Source organism: Barbus barbus, assembly GCF_936440315.1.
Source record: "Barbus barbus genome assembly, chromosome: 34".
NCBI classification, from domain to species: Eukaryota; Metazoa; Chordata; class Actinopteri; order Cypriniformes; family Cyprinidae; genus Barbus; species Barbus barbus.
Genome location: NC_136762.1, coordinates 23,299,455 through 23,313,254, shown reverse-complemented (window position 1 = coordinate 23,313,254; position 13,800 = coordinate 23,299,455). Strand labels below are relative to the sequence as shown.

Genomic DNA, 13,800 nt, shown 5'->3' with positions numbered 1-13,800 from the left:
GGGGTCTTCTCGGTGAGAAAAACACCACTCGACGAACAGGTTCCATTCCAAGGCGTAAGCCTGTCTCGTGGACGGCGCTCTAGCCGAAGCGATGGTGTCAACTACCCCTTGGGGTAGGTCACCTAGAACCTCCGCGTCCCGCTCCAGGGACCAGACATGAAGTTTCCAGCTTCTTAAGTCTGGACGCGGGTGCCATAAGGTGCCCTGTCTCTGAGTCAGTAGATCCTTCCTCAGAGGAATCTGCCAAGGAGGGGCTGTCACGAGGAGCATCAGTTCTGAGAACCAAGTCCGAGTGGGCCAGTACGGCGCCACGAGCAGGACCTGCTACTCGTCCTCCCTGATCTTGCATAGTGTCTGTTTTTGCGAGAAGGCTCACTGGGGGAGACGCATACTTGCGAAGGCCCCGCGGCCAGCTGAGCTGGACCGTCTGGGGATGGAGTCTCCATTCTCCGGGGAGCGCAGCTCGTGACAGCTCGTCGGCTGTCCGGTTGAGCAAGCCCGGAATATGAATGGCACGAAGCGACCTCAGATGCTTCTGACTCCAGAGGAGGAGGTGGCGGGCGAGTTGCGACATGCGACGGGAGCGTAGACCACCGTGTCGATTGATGTACACAACGGTCGCAGTATTGTCCATGCGGACGAGTACGTGCCAGTGTTGAAGCGGTCTCATATGAAGCAGCCCCAGCGGCGTGACTGCCGCTGGAGCTGCCATATGCCCCAGGAGCCTCTGAAATTGTTTCAGTGGGACCGCTGACCTGCTCTTGAACCTATTCAGGCAGTTCAACACCGACAGAGCCCGTTCCTGCGTGAGGCGTGCTGTCTGGCTGACCAAATTCAACTCCATGCCGAGAAAAGAGAACCTCTGCGTCGAGGAGAGTTTGCTCTTTTCCCAGTTGACCTGAAGGCCCAACTGGCTGAGGTGTGACACCAAATCCCTGTGTTCGCACAACTGGTCCTGAGACTGAGCCAGTATGGGCCAGTCGTTGAGGTAGTTGAAAATGCGAACGCCCTGTTCTCTCATGGGAACAAGGGCTGCCTCCGCAACTTTCGTGAAGACACGGGGTAACAGGAACAGCCCGAAGGGCAGGACCTTGTACTGATATGCCCGTCCTTCGACGCAACCCGCAGGAATGGCCTGTGACGCGGAAGGAATCGACACATGGAAGTACACGTCCTTCAGGTCGACCGCTGCAAACCAATCTCGGGGACGGATGCACCCAAAGATGCGTTTCTGCGTGAGTGTCTTGAACGAAAGCCTGTGAAGGGCCCAGTTCCAGACACGCAGATCCAAGATTGGTCGTAACCCACCGCTTTCTTGGGTACAATGAAGTAAGGGTTGCAAGCCCTTGCCAGTAGGACAGCGATCTCTCCACACGAGACATGAGCATCAGCTGCCTTCACTGCTGTGAGGTGGATGCCCCTGAACTTGGGAGGAAACTGAGCCGCATAGCCGAGTCAGATGGTCCACTGGAGCCAGCAAGACGGGCTGGGTAGACGCAGGCACCCAAACACCGTACAAGCGGACCAGCGGGACCACCGACGTACCCACGGTGGGGCAGCGAGGTGGAACACAGGAACACGGCCCGTGGCGGACCAAGGGGTCCGAGTGTGCGGTGCGCGCTTACCTGGTTTCGAGGTTTGGCAGAAGGTGCGTGAGTAGGGCCTTTGATGACGCTCTCGAACCGCCCACTGCTGCCAGCTGGCGAAGAGGAGGATGAGCGCGGTCCAGAGTTGGTCCGTCCGTGACTCTCCATACCCTCTTGGGACCCAGAGGCAGAGACAACCGCTTCTTGTCGAGATTTTTGAAATAGAAGAATCTCCACCTGGCCCTCCTCCGGGGGAGGGGGAGGCGCATCCGCCACCTCCCAAAGCAGTCCTCTCTCTCTCTCTCTGGGTCGCCTGTCCTGTGCCTCTTGCTCTTCCGCTCACCTCCAGGTTTGACGGGGGCCAGGACGGGCGGGGCGGCCTGCCTACGCCCAGCTCAACGGCACCGCTTCTGGAAGCTGCTGCGGATGCGGTGCGGGAGCAGGGACGGACGCAGGGGCCGCCCTCGGCGACAAGCAGGTTGGGGACGGGTGGAGGCAGCAGCTGCCCGCCGGGGCAGGAGGTGTTGGACCGCCTCAGCCTGCTCGTGAGCAGCCGAGAACTGCTGGGCCATGTTCTTGACTGCGTCGCCGAAGAGGCCAGTCTGGGACACAGGGCCCTTGAGGAACCGATACTTAGTCGGTGTCCCCATGTCGACCAGACACAGCCAGGGGTGAACGTCCTGGACCACAAGTGTGGACATCGCACGACCCAGAGACCGCGTCACCTTCGTCGCTCGTAGCGCGAGGTACAAGCTCTCAGAGCTTCCGGATCGTAACCACCCCCGTGCATGTCCTCAGTGCTTTTCGCCTGAGGACCCTGCAGTAACGCCATAGCGTAAGGTGGAGGCAGCTTCCCCACAGGCCATATAAGCACCGCCGGACAGACCAGACGAATACCTACAGGCCCGGAAGGGGAGGCACGGTTCGCCCCGCCGAGTAGAGACGGTATTAGGACACAACTGCATCGCAACTGACCGCTCCACCGGGGGGACCCCCGTATACCCCCTAGCTGCGCAACCACCGAGGGTGGTGAGGGGGAGGAGTTAACAGGGCGGTTTCTGGCAGTAAAAGGTGCCGTCCACGACCTGGTAAGAGAGGCACTGGGGCAGGGCGCTGAGAACCAGCGCAAGCTACCCCGAGAAACCAGTCGTCCAACCTCGAGGGCTCGGGACACGGTGGGATCTCCACTCGAGCCCTACCCTCTCAGTGGCCCGGGAAAGCATAGCCGTGATTTCTAGATCCGACTCAGGCACTGCTACTGCCGGAGCAGCAGCAGCAGCCGAATCTTCTTGCCCAGAAATCTCCAGCTCACCCTCCGATGCAGCAGTTGACGTCTGGTCATCGGGAGGAGCGCCAGGGTAACTGCTGGTGCTCCCCTTGTAGAGGGCCCAGCACGTTCCACTGACAGCTCAACTGGTTTTGGAGCGCAAGAGGGGCGATGGTCCCTCGAGGATTTGTTCCCTGGAGGGTTTGCCACCATGCCACCGCCTGAAATGGTCCCCGTCTGTCTGCAGCCAGAACGAGAGCCAAATCAAGGCAGAGGCAACAGAGCTCCGTCCCTTTGTCGAGGTATCAGAGCCTGGCCCGCAACTCCAAGATGATCATCTTCCCACCATGAGAAGATGCCTCATCCACGAGCGCCACCTCAGCATGCTTACTGCCCAGGCATGTGAGGCAGCGATCATGACCATCACCCGGCACCAGGTAACGACCGCATCCAGAAACGCACGGGTGACACGTTGTCTGAAGCAAGACCCAACTCGTCTTTACAAAGACGTAACGTCGAGTTTGCCAGATGCAACGTCATCTTTAAAAAGACGCACCCGTGAATGCTCTTTTAGAGAAATCAGGTCAGGAGCAGAACGATGAACGCTCGGCTCCGACGCGAAAAGCTGAATATGCGCTGCACCCGCTGCCTACTGTGAGACGTGTCCCGGGCACCTATCAGCGTCGCCCTGGAAACAGAGAAGAATCACCTGCACGCAATCACCGCGGGCTGATCGGACCCAGCTGACGCTGCTCAGGAGAGGGCTACAAAAGCCGGGACAAAACAGAGCTCGGTGAGCAACGACTCCAGAAGGCAGCCAACTAATGTGTTTCTGTGTTTTCCAGAGAGCAGTTGACCGATCAGCCCGCCACACGAGCACTGGACACCGAACCCACTGCACGCAGCCGGCCAGCGAAGAGGATCCCGCACCACGGAAGAATCATCACGGACACGTTGGCACCTTCACCTCACTTTATTCGTTTAATAAACACACCCTCCGGGGTCTTATTTGCACGGAAACCTGTCGTGTGATTCTTCAGCCCGCCACACTGGTGGAGAATGCGGGCAGATTGCTGAAGGATCACCGACAACCCACAATCACTGTTCCCTCATATTTTTTTCCTTGTTTTCTGTTCTATGGATTTCCCAACAGGCGGTGTCTCCTCCCCAGCCATGGAGGAGCTCTTGAAACACCTCACAGAGATAAGCATAAGGCAACAACAGATCGTCGAGCACGTGGCCACCCGGCAAGGAGAAACGGAGCGTGAGGTCGCCGCACTCCGCTTCGCGGCCGCTCAGCGGGTTCCGCTACCAGACCCGCGCGTTCGTGCAACCCAGCTCTTGCCGAAGATGACCATCCACGACGACATCGAGCACTATCTGGGCATGTTCGAGTCCATCGCCACACGGGAGGATTGGCCACGCGAAGACTGGGCTCAGATACTGGCACCACTACTCACCGGGGAACCTCAGCAGGCATATTTTTCCCTGTCCACGGGTCAAGCAGACTCATATGATGAACTCCGTAAGGAAATCCTGGCCCGTGTCGGTCTGTCCCCCATCGCCGCGGCCCAACTTTTCCGAGCATGGGAGTATAATGGGCGATTACCAGCCCGCGCCCAGGCAGCCGAGCTCACCCGTCTCGCACATCATTGGTTGCTCGCCGGGAACCCTACTGCGGCCCAAGTAGCGGAGCGTGTCGTCGTGGACCGGTACCTGCACGCACTTCCACGACCCCTTCGGCAGGCCGTTGGTATGCGGAACCCGCAGTCCATAGGAGGTCTGGTGGAAGCCATAGAGCTGGCCGAGGCGACCCAACGACGAGAGGCTGGGGAGCGAGCTCCGCCGTTTCCCCGGAGGGTGTTCCAGGAGCGACGCGCGCCAGAGGGCACCCAGCGCACAGCCAACAGGCCTGCAGTTCCCGGCACGCAAGATGAGCCGATGCCGACGGAACCACCACGCTCGCCCACTCGTGCCTGGCTGGCAGGCTGTGTGCTTCACCAAGAGCCACCACGAGCGGGGCCTCAAGCCCAAGTGACCATCAATGGCCGGCCATATCCAGCCCTCCTCGATTCTGGCAGTGCGGTGAGTCTGGTCCAAGCCTCGTTGTTTCCCCCGCGGATAGGAGTCAAGGCTCGCCTGCCCCTCACGTGTATTCATGGTGACACCCGCGATGTGCCAACTCGACAGGTCACGATCTCCGCAAGCCCGAGCACCTGGCCCCTGGAAGTAGGGGTAGTAAAGGATCTGCCGGTCCCGGTGCTTTTGGGGAGAGATTGGCCGGGATTTGAGGAACTTCTCGCCGAGGTGACACAGCCTGCCAGCCCTGCCGGGAACTGCCGAAAACGAAAGAAACCCCGCCGAGGTCCCCGACGGCGCACCGCTCTCCTAGCCTCGGACAGCGCCAGAGATGGTGAGTCCCCCTCCCATAATTCTAACCTTTTTTATGATGTCTTTCAGCAGGTTAGGGGAGGGGGAGACTTTGCAAAGGAGCAGCTTGGGGACGATCGGCTGAAGAATTGCTGGAAGCAAGTGAGAGTGGTTGAGGGAAAGGACGTCCAACCGCCACCACATCCAACCCCTCACTTTGTTGTCCAAAACGGCCTGTTGTACTGTGTCGCTCAGCGGAGAGGGGAGGAAGTAAAACTGTTGGTGGTGCCCCGCTCCAAAACAGAGACCATCCTGGAGCTTGCCCATTCTCATCCCATGGCAGGACACTTGGGGGCCCACAACACAGCTCAACGCATCCGAGACAGATTTCACTGGCCCGGGCTGGATGCGGAAGTCAAGCGGTTTTGCCAGGCCTGCCCGGAGTGCCAGAGGACGTCGCCACAAACACCTCCCCCATCTCCGCTGGTTCCGCTTCCCATCATCGAGGTGCCCTTTGAGCGGATAGGAATGGATCTGGTGGGGCCGCTGCCAAAGTCTGCCCGGGGACATGAACACATATTAGTCATCGTGGATTATGCCACCCGGTACCCTGAAGCCATCCCCCTGCGGAAAGCCACATCCAAGGCCATCGCCCAGGAGCTTTTCCTGCTGTGTAGCCGGGTCGGCATACCCCGAGAGATACTGACCGACCAGGGCACCCCCTTCATGTCCCGGACGATGACTGACCTCTGCCGCCTCCTGCAGATAAAACAGCTCCGTACCACCGTCTACCACCCTCAGACCGATGGGCTGGTCGAACGATTCAACAAGACGTTGAAGCATATGCTCCGTCGTGTGGCTGTGGACGACCGTCGGGATTGGGACCAAATGCTGCCGTACGTCCTGTTCGGCATCCGGGAAGTCCCCCAGGCCTCCACCGGGTTTACTCCATTTGAACTTCTGTTCGGGCGACAGCCCCGGGGCCTGCTCGATGTCGCCAAAGAGGCCTGGGAGCAGCAGCCAGCCGCCCATCGGTCCACGATCGAGCACGTGAGAATGATGAGGGAAAGGGTAGACCGTGTCATGCCACTCGTCCGGGAGCATCTGGTCGCTGCCCAAGAGGCGCAACGTCGTCACTACGACCGGGCGGCCCAACCACGGGAGTTTCAACCAGGTGACTATGTCTTGGTTCTCGTCCCCACAGCCGCCTGCAAATTCTTAGCCAAATGGCAGGGCCCCTACATCATCACCGAAAAAGTGGGACCCGTAACCTATCGGGTACGCCAACCTGGACGGAGAAAGGAGACTCAACTGTATCACATCAACCTGTTGAAGCGTTGGGAGGGGACGAGGACCCAGGTGGCAGCCTTGGCCACCGCGTCTCCCGTGGTTGTCGACGTCAGTCCCCACCTGTCAGCCGCCCAGAAGACGGAGCTCCAACATCTGGTCGGTCAGTTCTCTGATGTGTTCTCCCCACTCCCCGGGCGGACACAGGTCCTCCAACATGACGTCCGCACACCACCAGGGACTATGGTGCGCCAGCGGCCCTACAGAATCCCAGAGGCCCGGCGACACGCCGTGGAGGAGGAGGTCCAGGAGATGCTGAAGTTAGGTGTCATCGAGCCCTCCCGCAGTCCCTGGTCCAGTCCGATAGTCATGGTCCCAAAACCGGACGGCACCCTCCGGTTCTGTAACGACTTCCGCCGCCTAAACCAGGTCTCCGAGTTTGATGGATACCCGATGCCGCGAGTCGACGAGCTGCTGGAGCGGCTGGGGAGAGCCCGGTTCATATCGACGCTCCACCTCACCAAGGGCTACTGGCAGGTACCATTAACAGAGACCGCAAAGCCGAAGACCGCCTTCTCCACCCCCAGTGGCCACTTCGCAGTACCGGGTTCTCCCCTTCGGGCTGCACGGGGCTCCAGCTACTTTCCAGCGGATGATGGACATCTTGCTGAGGCCCCATCAGGCATACGCAGCCGCCTACATCGATGATGTCGTCATCCACTCGGAGACCTGGGAGGACCACCTGGAGCGGCTCCGGAGGGTGCTTCTTGAGCTGCGGCGGGCTGGGCTCACCGCCAACCCCAAGAAATGCCACCTCGCCCTACCTGAAGCAAAATATCTTGGATTCCAGGTGGGCCGAGGTTTGATCCGTCCGCAGGAAAAGAAGGTGGCAGCGATCCTCTCAGCACCGAGGCCCACCTCGAAGAAACAGGTACGGGCCTTTTTGGGGTTGGCTGGTTATTATAGATGTTTTATCCCTAATTTCTCCTCCTTAGCGACTGCCCTGACAGACCTGACCAAGAAGGGACAGCCGGAGAAGGTGAGGTGGGGACCCAAGGAGGAGGAAGCGTTCAACAGGGTGAAGGCAGCGCTCACCTCTGAGCCTGTACTGCGTGCCCCTGACTTTAACTGTCCCTTCTTGTTGCAGACGGACGCATCCGACACCGGGTTGGGAGCCGTGTTGTCCCAGGTGCAGGACGGTGAGGAACACCCGGTGGTCTACATCAGCCGGAAGCTGTCCACCACTGAACAACGGTATGCCGCGGTAGAGAAGGAGGCGTTGGCCGTCAAGTGGGCAGTCCTGGAGCTGAAATACTACCTCCTGGGCCGTAAGTTCACGCTTATCACCGATCATGCCCCGCTACAGTGGATGGCCCGAGCGAAGGACACCAACGCTCGCGTGACCCGGTGGTTCCTGGCGCTCCAGGACTTCCACTTTGACGTGCGACATCGGGCAGGAGCCGCCAACGCGGACGGTCTCTCCCGCCTGTGGGCAGCTTTCGCAGGTCTGTCAGGGTCTTTCCCTCCTCCAGCCCCCACCTCCCCCCTCGCTCGGGGGACCAGGACGACGCTTAGGGGGGGGGAGTGTGAGACGTGTCCCGGGCACCTATCAGCGTCGCCCTGGAAACAGAGAAGAATCACCTGCACGCAATCACCGCGGGCTGATCGGACCCAGCTGACGCTGCTCAGGAGAGGGCTACAAAAGCCGGGACAAAACAGAGCTCGGTGAGCAACGACTCCAGAAGGCAGCCAACTAATGTGTTTCTGTGTTTTCCAGAGAGCAGTTGACCGATCAGCCCGCCACACGAGCACTGGACACCGAACCCACTGCACGCAGCCGGCCGGCGAAGAGGATCCCGCACCACGGAAGAATCATCACGGACACGTTGGCACCTTCACCTCACTTTATTCGTTTAATAAACACACCCTCCGGGGTCTTATTTGCACAGAAACCTGTCGTGTGATTCTTCAGCCCGCCACACTACTTATACTCACGCTGTGATTAGCGGCAGCTGGATGCAATAATCGCATGCCAATATCCATTGGCTTGTTTAGATACTCTCGTAGGGGATTGGTCTCTCTAAGCGAGATCCCAATTCGTCGGTCACCGACGTGACTCGGAGTGACCGACTGATAGGGAACTGTATTCCAAATTGTTGGCAGATGTAGCAGAGGCCAGTGGGTAAGTGCTGTGCAGGTTAAACCTCACTCCCCGATCTCAAGTGGCGCTCTAGCGACTGACGCTAGAGGCCGTGGCCTTTAGCCTTCTCGTTAGAGCGCCCGTCTCCCACGCCGGAAACCACGGTTCGAATCCTGCTCGGAGCGGGTGGAGTAGGACTGCGACATTTGGTGCCGTGACCCGGATGGGAGTGAGGTTTAGGGGGGTGAGTGTAGCAGAGGCCAGCGGGTAAGTGCTGTGCAGGTTAAACCTCACTCCCCGATCTCAAGTGGCGCTCTAGCGACTGACGCTAGAGGCCGTGGCCTTTAGCCTCCTCGTTAGACTGCCCGCCTCCCACGCCGGAGACCGCAGTTCGAATCCCGCTCGGAGCGGGTGGAGTAGGACCGCGACACAGATAATCTCTGGATTTAATGCAGTAGAAGAAAAATGCTTTTATTGTATTTTACTAAGCTTCTAACAATAGATGTTCTACTCTTACATTATATTTTACTTTGTGTTTTTGTGGGCAGAGATTCTACAAAAAGCAGCCAGTTTTAATGATTCAACTAAATTACCCTGCTACTTGATGGATCCCAAGAAATTGTCAGAAATTTGGTAGTACCAGTCATTATGGTAAAAGATCACATGATTTCATTTGCAAGGCGAGATTGAATTTCAATTTAAAACTGGCATGAAGGAAAATGCAACCAACTTTTCTTCCCTATTGTGATGTATAACCAACTGAATTGGCTCTTTGACTGAGAAAAAAAAGTAAGGCAGAACTTGATTTTGTCCATGTTCATAGAAAGTGGAAAACTAAATGTACAATTGTTTTATATGAGCGATAGGTTTCTGGAGGGGAGGGATTGAAAATCATCTGGCCATTCACAGAGATGTCATAGCAGAGGGAAGGGGAACGCTAATGTTTTTGATTAAAGATTTTTTACATTATGATGTGAATGAATAAATCATTCACAATAAACACGGGAGGTTCCAACAAAAAATAAGAAGAGTCAATTTTGATTTCATGGTGATTTGAATCCATGAGTAGAACATGATATAGATACAGAAGCTACATTGTCACTTGCTTCTCTCTACCTGTCTCACCTGTCTTTTCTTGTATTGAGGAGGTTTCAGTGCTAAATGTCTTTGGACTCTGTCCTGTTTGACTGCTGCTGTCTCTGCTGGCAGATTTAAAATGAAGAGACAAGAGAGGAGTGGAGGGGAGTGAGAATGATAAAGGAGGCAGAAGAGAGCCAGATGAGGGCAAGGGTAATGTGGAAGAAGAGGAGGAAGGGAGAGAGGAAGTACTGGAGCAGGGAACACATGAAGATGAGGTTATTAATGATGTGTTTGAACCTGCAGAGGACAAGAAGGGAAGAAAAGAGGAAGGTAGAGAGGAGGAGAATGATGAAGGAAGAGAGGAAAGAGAGGAGGCAGGGAGAGATGAAGAAACAGAAACCGAAAGAGAGGGCAGAGTGGGAAGGATGTGCTCTGCTTGGTCTTTTGCCAGGAGAACATCTGCAAACGAAAACACAAATCATTAAGTAAAACCTCTAGTAGCACAGGTCACATTTCAGTAATGAGTGCCAGAAGACATTTACACTGCTGTTTGAAAGTCTGGGATCAGTAAGATTTTTAATGTTTTTTTAAAGAAATGTCTTTCAAGGCTGCATTTATTTGACAGTAATATTGTGAAAAAAATTTACAATTTAAAAGAATGGTTTTTCGATTTTAATATACTTTAAAACCATGTATTTCTGTGATGCAAAGCTGAATTTTCATCAGCCATTACTCCAGTCTTCAGTGTCATGTGATTCTTCAGAAATCATATTAATATGCTGATTTATTATTAATGTTGGAAACAGTTGTGCTGCTTATATTTTTTATTTTATTTAATTTTTTGAAATCTGTGATACATTTTCAGGATTCTTTGATTAATAAAAAGTTACAAAGAACATTGTCTAACAATAATGTGTCTTTACTATCACTTTTTATCAACATATCTAAATAAACGAAAGAAAACAAATACTGACCCTAAGCTTTTGAACGGTAGTACATTGTTACAAAAGATTTATATTTTATATTCTATTTATACAGACAAATATTTACATTTAAGACTGCATACACAAAGCATGGCAAGACTTAACCAACATCCACGAAAGAGCTGTAATTGTTAAGTTAAGAGCTGTCATGTGTTATCACAAATCCTGAACAGTTGGAGCACCAAGAAGATCTGCCCAGACCAATCACCTGCCTTTAATATTTTCAAACCACTGTGGGCCGTTTTAGAGAGAAGAGTGAGAAGCAGATTCCCTCCTTCAACATTTCTTAAGCAACTATGTTCTGATAGTTGTATGAATCTATTCTAAGAATGTTGAAAACTGTATCAAAGTTTTCAAAGTGGTCAAACACCTTAAAAATAAATATCACTCATTTCCCAGGTGTTTGTGATTTTGTCCAACCCCTGCTGTGGGTGTATGATACATTATAGAAAAAATAAGGCATAGGACTTTAATCAGAATGAGTGTATTTGTATATGTACTACCTTTCCAGTTGTGATGGTCTCTGCGATCAGACTGTGATGACTGACGTGCATGTTGTCCAGTTGCTATGGAAATGGAGGGCACAGAGCGGGCAGGACGCAGAGGTGCGGGATCTCGACGGGAACGGTGTTGAAGGACTTTAATCATGGCGTCTTTCTCCAGCAACTGAGCATGCAAGTCTTTCATCCTGTGACATGCAGAGCAATTCTTTATTGCTTTTTTTTATTTTTTTATCTCAGACACAGTTACATCATAACAACAGAACAACATAACCTTTTTAAACCTCTGTGCATGGTGTTCGCTGGCATTTTTATTTAATTTACAGACTAAAAACTATAAACTTATAGATATAAGGTGAAGAAAGTATGTTGAAGTAATTCTAAAATATTACTATTTTGCTTACTTTAAGAATTAAATGTATCATATACCACTGGGGTCATGGCATAGATCTCATCTTTGATGACATTAAAATACTTTTAATTCTTCAAAAGAATTTTATATTTTTTTACTTTCAAACCACTAGGTTTTACAAGAGACTTTTGTAAGGGAGTGACATTTTTTTTTAAATCGAACAAAATTTAGTAAAATTATATATTCTTTTATATATTTTACTAAGTATAATAGCATTAAATTTGTTATGCTGCATGACCATGGTTTGTTACTCTGAATGGTGTTTTGCCAAAAAGGGAGATCATTTTCATTGTTCCCATTTTTGCAATGGTTTTAGAATTATTCTGTATTGTTAAATTTGTTTTAATAATATTCCTGAGTATATAAGAATCTTGAATAATGACTGTTTCTTCATCAATTTTCAATAAAAACATATATATTTTTGAAATCACATACTATGTGAGTAGTGAAAATCACTTCTTAAGGTGAGACTTTATCCTTGTTGTACCCTACATGTGGAAAATTATTATTTTCAACCCTCTGTCTGAAGTAATCTGTTTATAAGGGGTGGCTCCTTTAGCGAATGTCAGAAAACTGCCACTGTGGCTAATGTCCTTGAATAAAAAAAATGTGTCAACGTCCCTATGCTATAGCACCTGAGTATGTGTTTTGAAAACATTATCCATATAAAATGTATCCAGTTACTTAACATAACCCTGGTTCCCTGAGAGAAAGAAAATAGATGAGCTGATAGAGCTGACACTATGGGGAAACACCTTTCTTTGAAGAATACTGAAGCCCTATTGAATAAACTCAAGCCAAAGGGTGGACCAATGAAGTTCAAGTGAGCAAGGGGGATGTGGCTCCCATACTGCAGTGCTGAACAGTATTGCATCAGAATATTTAGACCCAGGGATCTCAACTCTGGCCCTCAAGATCCATTTTCCTGCAGAGTTTAGTTCAAGCCCTGAACAAACACATCTGAATAAGCTAATCAATGTCTTTGGGATTACTAGAGAGTTACAGTCAGGTGAGTTTGATATAGGTTGGAGCTAAACTAACCAGTTAACAAACACTTTCCACTTATTGGCATATAGGTGCCTAAAAGGCCTTGTGCCCCTGTGATTGTGTAACGGCCACTTAAATACTGTTCCTGCCCCAAATGTCAATGTGCCTTTAAGAGAACTTCTGTTGTTGTGTGTTGTTTCGGTACATATTTCGGAAGTGTGGCTACGAGACGCAGCTCTCGTTCCCTTCAGGGAACCTGGGTTACATACGTAACCTGGTACGTTTTCATTCTCTTCCCCCAACCTTCTGTTTTCTCCGGGTAGATTCTAATTCTCTGGCCCACGTTACAATTGTGTCACGTACCCGCTGAGGCAGAGATTATAGCACCGGCCGGCTCTGCTAAATTACCAGACATGCAAATCCTGTAATTCTGGATTGGGGTGCCATATTGTGCTTTTGCATGGGACAGCAAGTCTCAACAGGTTTTTTTTGTTTTGTTTTGTTTTTTGTTTATTTGACAAAATTTAGAACATTATATAAAAAGTCCAAAAAAGACTAGTTCATACACATTTCAAAATAATGTCGAGGATAAAATACACAAAAAAGCCATACGGCTTATTTCCATTGTGGTCCTCAAATATCTCAAAAATGGTCGAACAAAACATAAATGGAGTGCAAATACACATCAAATTCAGAAACTCATCACCCACACTTCAGAAAACATCAATGATAAAACAACAATTTTTTAACTTCCCTTCTAAAAATACTTTCTTCTTGTATCTCTTGTATATACCCACGTAATTTATTCCAAGCAACAGAACTAGTATATAGAAAATTATTTTTCCCCATTTCACTCTTAAACCTACAAGGATATATATCATTTCTACTCGCCCTTGTAGAATGACAATGAATCTCTCTTACAAATACATAATATTTTGACAAATAATCCGGAACCATTTTCTTTAAAATCTTAAACCCCATAACTAGTTTAAAAAAAAATCCCTTTTTTCAACCTTTAAAAAGCCAATTTTCCTAAAATGTTCATCTCCCAAATGCATCAATGGATGTACTTTAAAAATAACCCTACACAACTTATTTTGAGCAGTCTGTTTATTTTTTTGAGATACCACTATACCAAAAGACTGCAGAATAATCAAAGTGTGACTGCACCAATGCCCCAGCCAACAT

General features: G+C 51.3%; 1 protein-coding gene across 1 annotated transcript in view; it reads right to left on the bottom strand.

The window, feature by feature from the left end:
- The window catches only part of LOC306854209 (angiomotin-like protein 1), a 128,421-nt gene that overhangs the window by 2,494 nt on the left and 112,127 nt on the right, over positions 1-13,800 (bottom strand). Inside the window, exons 10-11 of the mRNA XM_079392041.1 lie at positions 11,217-11,401; positions 9,776-10,189 (exon numbers count right to left, since the gene is read on the bottom strand). Of these exons, the coding sequence (XP_079248167.1) occupies positions 9,776-10,189; positions 11,217-11,401 (599 nt within the window). The remainder of the gene's footprint in view (positions 1-9,775; positions 10,190-11,216; positions 11,402-13,800) is intronic.